The following is a 13,969-nucleotide window of genomic DNA, read 5'->3' on the forward strand; positions in this document are numbered from 1 at the left end:
CTCCTGCCTCTGCCACTGGCTGTGTGAGCTTTTTGTAAATCACTTCCCTTCTTGGGCCAAGCCAAGGCAAGGAAAACAAGTCATTAAACCTTATCCTTCAGGGGTTAATCTCACCATAAGGGGTTAGAAAGAGACTGAATGTGGAGGCAGGATTATCACACTGCTGCCTATGTGGGGTGCTTACACCTTCCTCCAAAGCATCTGTCAGAGACCAGTCTTATATTCCAACCTGGCCAGCGTGGCAATCCCAGCGCTGCTCTTTCAGAGCGTTAGCGTGCACAGGGTTTCACAGTTATATAAACGCTAACTATATTAGTGTTTAAAAATGTGGCAGTTACAAAATTTTAACTTGCTCATTGTAAATTACTTATTTTCTTACTCTAGACATGATCTTGCGCTTCAGTTTCCTAATCTGTGACACAGGAATTACAGCAGCAGCTCACAGGATCTATACCTAGGTTAGTATTTGCAATCAGCGGGAAGGCGGTATAGGAGAGTGGAGTATCTCACTCTAGAAATGGCAGGAGACCTAGACATCCTTTAGTTATTAACACGCAAGTAACACTCCAGCTTCCTCTACCATCTCGCTGCCATAAACGCACATCTCCTCTGCCAGAACCGCTGCTCCCCAACCCTCGGTTCTCAAGATATTTTTGCACGGCAGCTGAATGATACAATCATAGAATATCAGGGTTGGAAGAGATCTCAGGAAGTCATCTAGTCCAATCCCAACTAAATCATCCCAGCCAGGAATCTGAGAAGTGTGCCCTATGTCATCACCACACAGAATAAACAAACCACACGCTTAATAAGTGCCCCCACAATAATAAGAAATTCGTCCGCATGAGCCGTGTCTCATTATCCTGGGTCACATGCACACAAACCACCTCCTCTTCTTCCCCTACCACCAAGGCCTGAAAACTGAAGCCATGAGGCTTTCTCATGGAGGAGTCTCCCTACTTGGCAAATCCTTCAGCACCCATAACTATTTCACATTTGGTGACAATGTATACCTTCAAATCAGCGGCACTGCGATGGGTACCCGCATGGCCCCACAGTATGCCAACATTTTTATGGCTGACTTAGAACAACGCTTCCTCAGCTCTCGTCCCCTAATGCCCCTACTCTACTTGCGCTACATTGATGACATCTTCATCATCTGGACCCATGGAAAAGAAGCTCTTGAGGAATTCCACCATGATTTCAACAATTTCCATCCCACCATCAACCTCAGCCTGGACCAGTCCACACAAGAGATCCACTTCCTGGACACTACGGTGCTAATAAGCAATGGTCACATAACCACCACCCTATATCGGAAACCTACTGACCGCTATTCCTACCTACATGCCTCTAGCTTTCATCCAGATCACACCACATGATTCATTGTCTACAGCCAAGCGCTACGATATAACCGCATTTGCTCCAACCCCTCAGACAGAGACAAACACCTACAAGATCTCTATCATGCATTCCTACAACTACAATACCCACCTGCTGAAGTGAAGAAACAGATTGACAGAGCCAGAAGAGTACCCAGAAGTCACCTACTACAGGACAGGCCCAACAAAGAAAACAACAGAACGCCACTAGCCATCACCTTCAGCCCCCAACTAAAACCTCTCCAACGCATCATCAAGGATCTACAACCTATCCTGAAGGACGAGCCATCACTCTCACAGATCTTGGGAGACAGACCAGTCCTTGCTTACAGACAGCCCCCCAATCTGAAGCAAATACTCACCAGCAACCACACACCACACAACAGAACCACTAACCCAGGAACCTATCCTTGCAACAAAGCCCGTTGCCAACTCTGTCCACATATCTATTCAGGGGACACCATCATAGGGCCTAATCACATCAGCCACACTATCAGAGGCTCGTTCACCTGCGCATCTACCAATGTGATATATGCCATCATGTGCCAGCAATGCCCCTCTGCCATGTACATTGGCCAAACTGGACAGTCTCTACGTAAAAGAATGAATGGACATAAATCAGACGTCAAGAATTATAACATTCAAAAACCAGTTGGAGAACACTTCAATCTCTCTGGTCACTCGATCACAGACCTAAGAGTGGCTATACTTCAACAAAAAAGCTTCAAAAACAGACTCCAACGAGAGACTGCTGAATTGGAATTAATTTGCAAACTGGATACAATTAACTTAGGCTTGAATAGAGACTGGGAGTGGATGAGTCATTACACAAAGTAAAACTATTTCCCCATGGTATTTCTCCCTCCCACCCCCACCCCCCACTGTTCCTCTGATATTCTTGTTAACTGCTGGAATTAGCCTACCTTGCTTGTCACCATGAAAGGTTTTCCTCCTTTCCCCCCCCCCCCCCCCCCCCCCCCGCTGCTGGTGATGGCTTATCTTAAGTGATCACTCTCCTTACAGTGTGTATGATAAAACTCATTGTTTCATGTTCTCTGTGTGTGTGTATATAAATCTCTCCTCTGTTTTTTCCACCAAATGCATCCGATGAAGTGAGCTGTAGCTCACAAAAGCTTATGCTCTAATAAATTTGTTAGTCTCTAAGGTGCCACAAGTATTCCTTTTCTTTTTGTGAATACAGACTAACACGGCTGCTACTCTGAAACCTTCAGCATGCGACTCACAAATTGTTGACGGGGAGGGTGGGGGAAGAGCACTGGTTTCTTGGGCATGGAATTGTCTTTCTAGGCAAAGTTACATTTTGAGAGAGAACTCGGGGCACAGCTACAAGGCACCAGTATTATACGGCCACATTCTGACATTTCATACTTACTTGTGCCTTCTTTGAGAGCGAACTGCCTTTCCGCTGCCCCTCATCACCACTGTCCTGATCCTCCACTTCCTCCTCTGTGCTGCTGTCACTTCCAGAATCCTCCAGCCCAGAGTAGACGCTCTCTTCACTGTCTGTCAGGTCATCACTTTCCTGAGCTTGCACATCCAGCACTTGGGTACTGGGAATGGACAGCTGAAAGGAAAGCGCAAACATCACTGCACAGAACCCTCAATGGTCTCCCCCCGAAGAGATCGTATCCTCACAGTTAGCCACAGTCTAAGGCCTCGTCTACCCTCGGAGGATTTGGCTAGTACACTTATACCAGCAAAACCCTCCAGTGTGCACAGTTACACCAGTGTAAAAGGAGTTACACCAGTTCAGGGAACTGGCAATAGAACTTCTGTAGAACTCCACTAGGCCTTTTATTGCCATAGCTACAGCAGTACATTGCTATGCTGGTAAAACTTATCCGCATAGACCAGGCCTAAGAGGAACACAAGTAAGGTTCACAAACTTGATGGCTTCCCAGAAATGCTGCTGTTAGTTACTTAAATTTGATTATGCCCCTCCCTGCTAGGAGGAGTCTCCAGGGGGCCTGCTTCACCAATACAAGTGAGACACGGTTCATCTTCATGCCAATTCCCTTAACTGTAGAAACACAGAAGTGCAAAAAGAAAAGGAGTCCTTGTGGCACCTTAGAGACTAACAAATTTATTTGAGCATAAGCTTTCGTGAGCTACAGCTCACTTCATCGGATGCATTCATTCCGATGAAGTGAGCTGTAGCTCACGAAAGCTTATGCTCAAATAAATTTGTTAGTCTCTAAGGTGCCACAAGTACTCCTTTTCTTTTTGCGAATACAGACTAACACAGCTGCTACTCTGAAACCTAACAGAAGTGCAAGGGATTTCAGGAGGTTGGCTAGTCCAGCTCCCTGTGCTGAGGCAGGGCCAAGAACACAGAGACCTTCCCTGACAGGTGTTTGTCCAACCTGTTCTTACAAGCCTCCCAGGACAGGGATTCCACAACTTCCCTTAGAAGCCTGTTCTAGTATTTAAGTAGTGTGACAAAGTTCCTGCTCTACCTTGGTGGGTCTTGCGCTTATTGGTGGATTTGCTCGCCTTGGAGCTTCACAGCAGCCCTCAGCTTGGCCGTTTTTCTGAACCCACAGTCCAGGTCGACTCCTCCTGTGTCTGACTAGGAGTTAGGAGGATCTGGGGGGAACCCGGGCCCGCCCTCTACTCCGGGTTCCAGCCCAGGGCCCTGTGGAATGCAGCTGTCTAGAGAGCCTCCGGGAACAGCTGTACGACAGCTACAACTCCCTGGACTACTTCCCCATGGCCTCCTCCCAACCCCTTCTTTATCCTCCCCACAGGACCTTCCTCCTGGTGTCTGATGATGCTTGTACCCCTCAGTCCTCCAACAGTCCACGTTCTCAGTCTCAGCTCCTAGTGCCTCTTGCTCCCAGCTCCTCACACGCACACACCACATACTGAAGTGAGCTCCTTTTTAAAACCCAAGTGCCCTGATTAGCCTGTCTTAATTGATTCTAGCAGCTTCTTGATTGGCTGCAGGTGTTCTAATCAGCCTGTCTTAATTGTCTCCAGAAGGTTCCTGATTGTTCTGGAACCTTCCCTGTTACCTTACCCAGGGAAAAGGGACCTCCTTAGCCTGGGGCTAATATATCTGCCTTCTATTACTCTCCTATAGCCATCTGGCCCGACCCTGTCTCAGTAGTTAGAAAGTTTTTCCTAATGTCTAACTTAAATCTCCCTTGCTGCAGACTAAGGCCATTGCTATTTCTCCTACCTTCAGCGGCCATGGAGAACAATTGATCATCATCCTCTTTACAACAGCCCTTAACATACTTGAAGACTGATCAGGCCTCTCCCCAGTCTGCTTTACTCAAGGCTTCATGCCCAGGGCTTTTTAACTTCTCCTCATGGGTCAGGTTTTCTAAACTTTATTATTTTTGTTGCTCTCCTCTGGACTCTAGGAAAGATGTGGAAAAATTGGCTAGAGTGTGGTGCCCAAAGCTGGACACAGTACTCTTGGCCAAGGCCTCACCTGCACCAAGTAGAACAGGACAGTTACCTCCAATGTCTTACATATGAAGGCCCCGTTAATACACCGCAGAATGATATTAGCCTTTTTCACAACTGCTTCACGATATTGACTCATATTCAATTTAAGACCCACTATAACTCTCAGATCCTTTTCAGCAGTACTACTGCCTATCCAGTTATTCCTCATTTTGTACTTATGCATTTGACTTTTCCTTCCTAGGTATAGTACTTATGAAATCAGCAAGATGAAATTCAAGACCAATTCTCCAATGTGTCAAGGTCATTTTGAATTCTAATCCCGCTCTCCAAAGTGTTTGCAACCCCTCCTAAGCACACCCGGGGCTGACCTCTGCAGAACCGCACTAGATACATTCCCCGTTTGACAGTAAACCATGGATACCTACGCTTTGAGCATGATCTTTCAACCATTTGTGTACCCACCCTATAGTAATTTAATCAAGATGACATTTCCCTAGTTTGTTTATGAGATTGTCATGTGGAACTGTCACAAAAGTCTTACCAAAAAAAAAAAAAAAAATCAAGATATATTGTGTCTACTGCTTCCCCTCATCCTCTAGGAAATTAGGGTGGTTTTGCATGAGAAATCCATATTAACTATTATTTATCACCTTATTATCCTCTAGGTGTTTAATAGTTTGTTCAAGTATATTTTCAGGTATTAAAGTTGGGCTGACTGGTCTACAATTCCCCTGGTCCTCTTTGTTCTCCTTTTTAATGTAGGTGCAATGTTTGTCCTCTCTAGTCCTCCAGGACCTCACCTGTCCTCCATGAGCTCTTAAAGAGGATCACGAATGGTTCCAGATTTTCAGCTGGTTCTTTAAGAACCCTAGGGCAAATAATGTCAGATCCTCCTAACTTGAATACATCTAGCTTATTTAGATATCTTTTAACCTGTCCTTCCCTCCCCATCCCCCACGCATTATGGCTGTGTTCCCTCCCCCTTGTTATTAATATTGTGTTAACCATTCGGGCACTAGTAACCTGTTTAGTGAAGACTGAACCAAAGTAGGAATTCTCAAAAAGAAAAGGAGTACTTGTGGCACCTTAGAGACTAACAAATTTATTAGAGCATAAGCCTCCGTGAGCTACAGCTCACTTCATCGGATGCGTAGCTCACGGAGGCTTATGCTCTAATAAATTTGTTAGTCTCTAAGGTGCCACAAGTACTCCTTTTCTTTTTGAGAATACAGACTAACACGGCTGCTACTCTGAAAGTAGGAATTAAACACCTCAGCCTTCTTGGTGCTGCTTGTTATTAGCTCTTGTTCTCCACTAAGTAGTGGGCCTACACTTGCCTTCATCTTTCTCTTGCGCCTAATGTATTTATTTTCCTAGCTAGGGCACAGCTTTGCCACTGAACCGCTTTCCAATCCCAGCTCTGGCTCCTGGAATCTACCCTTTGCATTGCCTCCCTCTGGGCTCTCGTGTCCACTCTTCTGGAACCTTTCAGCCACTCAGTGCTGCCTATTGGTTGCCCAGGAGTGGCTTGTTCCCTACCTCTGGGTCTCCTGTAGACCTCCCTCCCACTGATTCCCCTCAGAAATGTCCTCCCAAAGAGTGCCTTCACAAACACATCCCCACCCTCAGATAAAAGCCTTTCATAGCCTATAAGCCAGTCAATGGTCCCATCACCACCCCTGTGCAGCTAGGGCCCTCTTGCGCTGCTGCAGAAAGGTGGCCTGCTTGCAACATTCAAACCGTACAACATAACGGTAGCCGCAGGCCTCCTGGGGTCCAGGGTAAACACTGTGGAGTTAAGGAGAGCAGTAAAGGGAGTTCAAGCAATGCTGGATTTTGTAATAAGGGAACTGTGAGCTAGCATTGCTTACTGCAAAGAAGTACCCTAAGCGGGTACCTTTGAAACCTTGGATAAACATCTGTTTCCACACAGATGTGCTGCTAATTCTATTAATGAACAGGGGAAGCAACAGACACTATCAGCAGTGCATCGCAAACATCCCACATGCGCACACAGTTCCACTTGAATCTGCACAATACCATAACTCTCATAAGCACCAGTGAGGACAAACAGGTCTCCCTAAAGTTACAAGCAAGATTTACTCAGCTTTGTCGATTACATTCAGCAGAAAATACTCGCTCCCCACCTTTAAAACGGAAAAAGGAAGCTTGTACACAACAGACATGGAGAAACCATAAAGGTCCTAACCCCGAAGAGAGAGCTGCCTTTGTATATCTGGCTTCAGAAATGGGTCTAGGAATCTCTCGCCATCCCCCCTCCAACTATGGGCTACAGGCCCGCTCACCCGGTCCCAGGAAATAGACTGAGAAGCTCAGGAAGGAAGAGACCTGGCTTAAGGGCAGGGACCGGAGCGAGGGGGTGTGTGCAGCGCCGAGCACACGCTGGCATGACTGGGAGCAGAACACGATCCCCCTCCCCACCCCAAACACACACTGACCCGACCCCCGGCCTGGGGGCCCGCGCCCGCTCCCCTCCCCGCACCACGGGCCCCGCCTCACCCGGCGGCTCCCCCCCGCCCGCTCCATAGCGCCTTCCCGGCAGGGCAGCTCCTCCAGCTGCGGCTCCACGAGTCCCGCGTGCGCCGCGCTGCTCCGCCTCCTCACACCACGTGCGCGGGTCAGAGGTCACGGTGCCCCGCCCCCTCGCGCGCTACCCGGGCATATTTCCCGGTTCCTCCCCAGGGGAGCGGGCTATCCCGGGACAGACCGTTCTGCACCGCACGGCTGGGATAAACGTTCCGGTCCCCAGCGGGCTGGGGTCAAGGGGTCAAAGGTCAGAGGAGCCAGTGGCTCCAGCGCATGCGCTTTCTATCATTCCCATCCCCTGCGCGTTTACCTGGGCGCGCCGTGCGCATGCGCCTCACTCCAGCCCGTGCTTCGGAAGGGGGAAGACCGCACGAGGCAGATTGCGCAAGCGCAGAGCTCGGGGCCTGTCGGGGAGAGGCCGGAGACAGTGGGGTGGGCTGCGCATGCGCCCCGCCGGCTCGGAAGGGGGCTTGGCCACCACCGTGAGGCGTCCCAAGATGGCGGCGGCCATGCTGGGCTCCGGGGGGTTCCGTGCGCAGGCCGCGGCCGGGCCCCGTCGCGACGGGAGGCGGCACTAGCGACCCTCGGCGAGCCGGCCCCCCCCCCCCGCCTCTGCCTCGGCGGCTGGGCCCCGCGGCCTCCTGCGGCGCTCCTGGGCCTCGGCGAGCCCCGGCCTCTCGTGGGCCCGCGGCCGGGCCCCGCGGGGATGGAGGGCCCGGGGGCGGCTGGGGTGGGCGCGGGCCCCGGCGGCAGCAGCAACGTCCCCGCCTTCCTCACCAAGCTGTGGACCCTGGTGGAGGATCCCGACACCGACCCGCTCATCTGCTGGAGCCCGGTGAGCGGCGGGGCCCCGAGCGCGCTGCCGGGGGCGGGGCCCGGGCTTTGTCCCGTGGGGCTGGGCCCGTCGCCGGGGGGCTCGGCGCGCTAGCGGGGACTCGGCTCCTCTCGCCAGGGCAGCCGCCGGCCGGCCGTGGCCTTCGCCCCCGGGGGAAACCCAGCCTGCGCCCCGGGAAGGCAGCCGCCCCTGGAGGCGTTGGGCCACGGGAGTCCCGGGGCGGCCCTTCGAGGTGTGAACTCTGAGCACTGGCTAACGAGAGCCAGTGGCAGATATTTGGGACGGCTCGGAGGGGGGAGGCCGGGAAGCATTTTGGGGGCAAACAGGGAGCAGGCAACACACACCGTAGCCGAGCGCCCAGTGCAGCCTAATTTAAGGCCCAAGATGTATCTTTCAGGATGCTCCCAGGGGAATAATTGCCTGTTCCAGTTGAACTACCTAACAAATTGAGCATGTGCTTTTGTTTAGTGTATTTGATCTTCCCCAGCTTTCTCTGAGAGCTTGATTAAACGAGAAAGTTGCAATGGTTTAATTTAAGGTTTGAGTGGAACTGACTCTTTTGAAAGGTAAGAGAGGCTGTGCAGGCACTCTTTCTGAGTTTAAACCACAATCATCCACTCTTAAACAGCTACAAGAATCGATATACAGGAATTTCTACTGGCTTAAAAAGAATACTGTAACTGAAACTGATGCAACTCTTTTGATTAGGAAAGAGCCTGCACTCTTTGTACGTGTGAAAAGACCACACGGGTGATCTTTAATCATTAGACCCCTGGGACTGTCTAAACAGTTTTTAAACCAGTATAACTATTTCGGTTAGGGGGGTAATTTTTGTAATTTAAATAATTATATGTGTACAACTCCAAGGGTGCTGATGCAGTTGTAAGGATGCCTTATACTGGTGTATGTTGTTCCCCCTTCTTTTATGGGAGTAAGTATAAGCACCAACATATGGGTATAATTCAGTGGTTCTCAAACTGGGGGTTGGGACCCCGTTTTAATGGGTCACCAGGGCTGGTGTTAGACATGCTGGGGCCCGGGGCTGAAGCCCAGGACCCAAGCCCAAGGGCTTCAGCCTGGGCTGTGCAACTCAGGCTTTGGCATCAGCCCTGAGTAGCAGGGCTCACGTTACAGCCCACCCCCGCTAAAGCCATTGAACTTCTGCTTTGGCCCCTGGGAAAGTGGGATTCGGACTTTTGACTTTGGTCCCCCACCTGGGGTGGCAGGGTTTGGGCAGACTCAGGGTTTGGTCCCTGCTTCTGGGGTCATGTAGTAATTTTTGTTGTCAGAAGAGGGTCACAGTGCAATGAAGTTTGAGAACCCTGCTATAACTCGGTGCAGGCTATACTAGTATAGTTAAATTGGTACAACTTTTGTGTAGACAAACCATTGTAGAACTGTATCTCCTGAACAGTAGTAGGAATAGAGGGGTTATTTTACTTCTGTATATGGGCATTGGTGTGACTGCTGCTGTAATATTGTGCCCAGTACTGGTGTCCTCAATTCAAGAAGGATGTTGATAAACTGGAGAGGGGTCAGAAGAGATGTAAAAGTAATTAAAGGGTTAGAAAACATGCCTTATAGTAATACTAAGGAGTTCAGTCTGTTTTGATTAACAAAGAAGTTTAAAGGGTGACTTGATTACCATCTATAAATATCTATGTGGGGTACAAATATTTAATGATGGGCTCTTCAGTCTAGCAGAGAAAGGTATAACATGATCCAATGGCTGGAAGTTGAAGCTAGACAAATTCAGACTGGTAGTAAGGTGTAAATTTTTAACAGTGAGCCATGTCTACACTAGCGAGCTTACAGTGGCACAGGTGTACCAATGCTGCTGTGCCACTGTAAGATTGCTCATGTAGCTGCTCTATGCTGGCTGGAGAGAGTTCTGTCAACACAATAAAACCACCCCGCGAGTGGCAGTAGCTGTATTGGTGGGAGAAGCTTTTCCGCCAACATAGTGCTGGCTACACCAGTGCTTCTGTCAGTTTAATTTATGTTGCTCAGGGCAGTGTTTTTCACACCTCTGAGCGATATAAGTTATACCAACAAAAGTGGTAGTGTAGACATGGCCTGAGAGTAATTAACCATTGAAATGTATTACCAAGGGTGCTGGTGGATTCTCCATCATCATTGCTAATTTTGCTGTTTTTTTTTTTTTCCTAAAATTTCTGCTCTAGGAATTATTTTGGGAACTTCTCTGGCCTGTTGTCAAGGTTCCTTCTCCACTCTGAACTCTAGGGTACAGATGTGGGGACTTGCACGAAAAACTCCCTGAGCTTATTTTTACCAGCTTAGGTTAAAACTTCCCCAAGGTACAAACTATTTTACACTTTGCCCCTGGACTTTATTTCTGCCACCACCAAGCGTCTAACAAATATATAACAGGGAAAGAGCCTGCTTGGAAATGTCTTTCCTCCCAAATCCTACACCCCCTTTCCTGGGGAAGGCTTGATAAAAATCCTCACCAATTTGCACAGGTGAACACAGACCCAAACCCTTGGATCTTAAGAACAATGAAAAATCAATCAGGTTCTTAAAAGAAGAATTTTAATTGAAGAAGTAAAAGAATCACCTCTGTAAAATCAGGATGGTTAATATCTTACAGGGTGATCAGATTCAAAACATAGAGAATCCCTCTAGGCAAAACCTTAAGTTACAAAAAGACACAAAAACAGGAATATCCATTCCATTCAGCACAACTTATTTTATCAGCCATTTAAACAAAACAGAAACTAATGCATATCTAACTATATTACTTATTAGCCCTTTACAGGAGTTCTGAGCTACATTCCTGCTCTGGTACAGGCAAAAGCAACACACAGACAGAGAGAGCCCTTTGTTTCTCCCCCCACTCCAGCTTTAAAAGTATCTTGTCTCCTCATTGGTCACTTTGGTCAGGTGCCAGCGAGGTTATCTTAGCTTCTTAACCCTTTACAGGTGAAAGGGTTTTTTCCTCTGGCCTGAAGGGATTTAAAGGTGGTTAGCCTTCCCTTTATATTTATGACCCTGTGTTATACAGGAGGTCAGATTAGGTGATGAGGGTGGTCCATTCTGGCTTTGTAACCTATGAGACAGGTGTGATAAGTCCAGCATATTGAGTACTCATTATGAACCTGGGCTTCCATGGGACTGAGAGTTGCAGTTGTGCAAGGTCGTATCCCCCTGCATTCCGCCAAGCTGAGGAAACTTCAGTTTTTATAGGAAAAGTGACAACGTCAGGGACTGATGCAGTAAAGTCTTTCAAAAAAGAAATTCTGTTGCAGTCAGTACGCGTTTGAGTTTAAAGGAAAGATGCTTTCTCATTCTGGGTTCTTAATTTCACAGAATGAGCAAGCACAAAAGTTTCTTGAATTTTTCTGTAACTTAAATGCTCAGTGTTTCATTCATAAACTCCATGTGTAAACTGCAGTATTGTATCTGTGGTCTTATTTTGAAATGAAATCATAAACCTCTGATGTTAATATTGACAGATGTGGAGGAAAAAATTGTCATACAGAAGATTGACTTTACGTGAGGAATAGACAGCTTGTGCAGGTGGAGCTGCTCTTTACCAGCTCCTGTTTAACTGTCTAGTACCATGCGATGTTACATGTTCTTGTATCTAGTTGCCAATATGTTGTTTCAGATAGATACACTTCCTCACTTCAGAAGTCATAACTTTCAGAAACAAGTCACTTGTTCTCTCTATAAATTAATGAAAGTTCAACATTTGGGTATGGAACTTGTTTACATTCCTGTCTGAGGCGGTGTTATGCTGTCAGGACTGACACAATAACCTGAGAAACATGAATCAGTGCCTTTTTGGAGGTGGTTAACTGTATGGATTGGCCAATCATGTTGTTTAATGAGGCACTCTCAAGCTAAGCCTCTACTGCCAGAAATGATAAGTAATACATCCACCTGCCACCAGCAAACAGTTGATTCTAGTTCCTAGTGTAACCTAAGCTGCCCACTGGCAGTGTGATGTTTTGGTTATGTTGACAACTAAACCAGGTTGCCTACTTCTTTTTAAACTTCTCTTGGCTTAAAAGACTGTTACAGTAGAGGACCTAGGAGGAAGTTTAAACTATAAATGCAAAAACAGTGTGTTAACGTTTGAGCTTTAAGAATCTTGCTCTTCTCCTTTTGGCACCGATAAAGTTTTTAAAATCTTGGTCCAAACACAAGTTAAGAAAATTGTCTGTCAGTCGTCCTTTCATATTGTTGAGTCGTTTGTCTTAGCCCTCGTTGTCTTCTGACAGCAATTAATTGTGTTTTCTTTACTCTGGTATCAACCCTTCTCCACTACAGCCCAACTCGTTCCAATTAATAGGAAACAGCCCCATTGCCTTGTGCTATGATCTGATATCTTCAAAACTAAGAGTTTGACTCTGGATAAGTTGTAAAACCAAGGCTCATAACTTTAACCTTTCAATGATCATTTTCCTGAGATAGTGAGCATTAATCCTGGTGTCTTTAACTCCAACTCATTCAAAATGTAAATCACCCTCTAGTTTTACTTGGATACAGTAGTCTTAATTTCCAAGCTCAAATAGTTGTCACTACTCTTTGCTGTTAAATAGCTGCTATGTTCCATTCCAGAACTTGTTCCATTTCATAGCTGCGTGAACTGAGCCCTCTTCATTCATATGAAAGCTTTTGAGTAGAAAGAAAGTACAGTATATAAATTTAAGGTGATGGTGATTAGACAGGGGGGAGGGTTCCATGTATACAGCCCAGTAAAAATTTTGCATGGCACTTCAGTCTGTTTTGGAAACACTTTAAGTATACCTTTGTCTTGTACGGCTGCTTTAGAGTTGCTTCCAAAAGTAGTTTCAGCATTTGTAGTGGAAAGTTAAGGCTGGCCCACACATGTTGCAGGACATCTAAGGCCTAGTCAACATTAGAAACTTTTGCCAGTATAATAATCTCACTTAGATGTGATTCATTTTTATTTTTTAAGTTTTTTATATGGGCAAAAGATCTAGTGTACACACACTTACACCAGCAAAAGCACTCTGTATCTACACTAGGAAGATATAAGCTGTATCTATACAAGGAGAATTTACCAGTACAAACCTTCTGGCTTAGACCGGGCCTAAGAGCACATGGTTTGGAGATGGATTTAGTTCGTTTTGCATGAAATATATGCTTAGATTCAGCAGGTATCATTCCAGAAACGTGGTAAGTCTGTCTTTGTAGAATGAGGATACAAAGCTGGTATCGGAGTTCCCTGTTATGCCTAGTGTTGAAAGTAAATGTTTTACACGTTTATGGAGCACTGTGTGTGTTTGTCTTGTGTGAAGACATGGCGAAAGAAAGATATGATCCCTACCATACAGAACTGTTGTTCTTAAATACATGAACAGTGCAACTAAGAAACAATGTAGCAAGGTACCTTGAAATGATCTCAAAGGAGGGCAGGGTTTTGATATTGTACTCTAGGCTTTATAGCCCAGGGACCAAGCATATTAACCCCGCAAAATAATCCATATGCTGCAATGCCCTTTGTTGGGGTATAAAGCCATTGTGTACTGATTGACAATGACAATCCAATTCAGTATATAACAATCAGGTTTTTGGGTAACTTAGAATTTGCCATTCCTCAATCTTTAGATACTTTTTCCTTTCCTCACTTAACTTTATTTCCTGTAAAATGTCATGGTGTATCTTGCCCTGATTTGTCTTCAATGCTTATTTCCTCTTTTTTTCCTCTCTACTTCAATGCTCTTTTATACCTTTCTGTTTCCCTGTGTTTTCACTGCCTTGTTTCTTCATCTGC

At 46.8% G+C, this 13,969-nt stretch overlaps 2 protein-coding genes across 6 annotated transcripts in view; one reads left to right on the top strand and one right to left on the bottom strand.

Annotated features, from left to right (window-relative positions):
* BOP1 (BOP1 ribosomal biogenesis factor) overlaps positions 1 to 8,255 on the bottom strand; it is a 102,270-nt gene extending 94,015 nt beyond the window's left edge. Inside the window, exons 1-2 of one of the 3 annotated variants that reach the window (XM_043509863.1) lie at positions 8,145 to 8,255; positions 2,776 to 2,967 (exon numbers count right to left, since the gene is read on the bottom strand). In XM_043509863.1, the coding sequence (XP_043365798.1) occupies positions 2,776 to 2,967; positions 8,145 to 8,189 (237 nt within the window). In that variant the 5' untranslated portion in view covers positions 8,190 to 8,255. Of the gene's footprint in view, positions 1 to 2,775; positions 2,968 to 7,340; positions 7,680 to 8,144 lie in introns of those variants that run through there. The other 2 variants (XM_038388734.2, XM_043509865.1) reach the window with 2 other exon arrangements.
* HSF1 (heat shock transcription factor 1) overlaps positions 7,836 to 13,969 on the top strand; it is a 98,752-nt gene continuing 92,618 nt past the window's right edge. For 2 of the 3 annotated variants that reach the window (XM_038388735.2, XM_038388736.2), the window contains exon 1: positions 7,836 to 8,202. In XM_038388735.2, the coding sequence (XP_038244663.1) occupies positions 8,074 to 8,202 (129 nt within the window). In that variant the 5' untranslated portion in view covers positions 7,836 to 8,073. The remainder of the gene's footprint in view (positions 8,203 to 13,969) is intronic. The other variant, XM_043509866.1, reaches the window with a different exon arrangement.

The sequence above is a fragment of the Dermochelys coriacea genome, chromosome 2, assembly GCF_009764565.3.
Source record: "Dermochelys coriacea isolate rDerCor1 chromosome 2, rDerCor1.pri.v4, whole genome shotgun sequence".
NCBI lineage: Eukaryota > Metazoa > Chordata > Testudines > Dermochelyidae > Dermochelys > Dermochelys coriacea.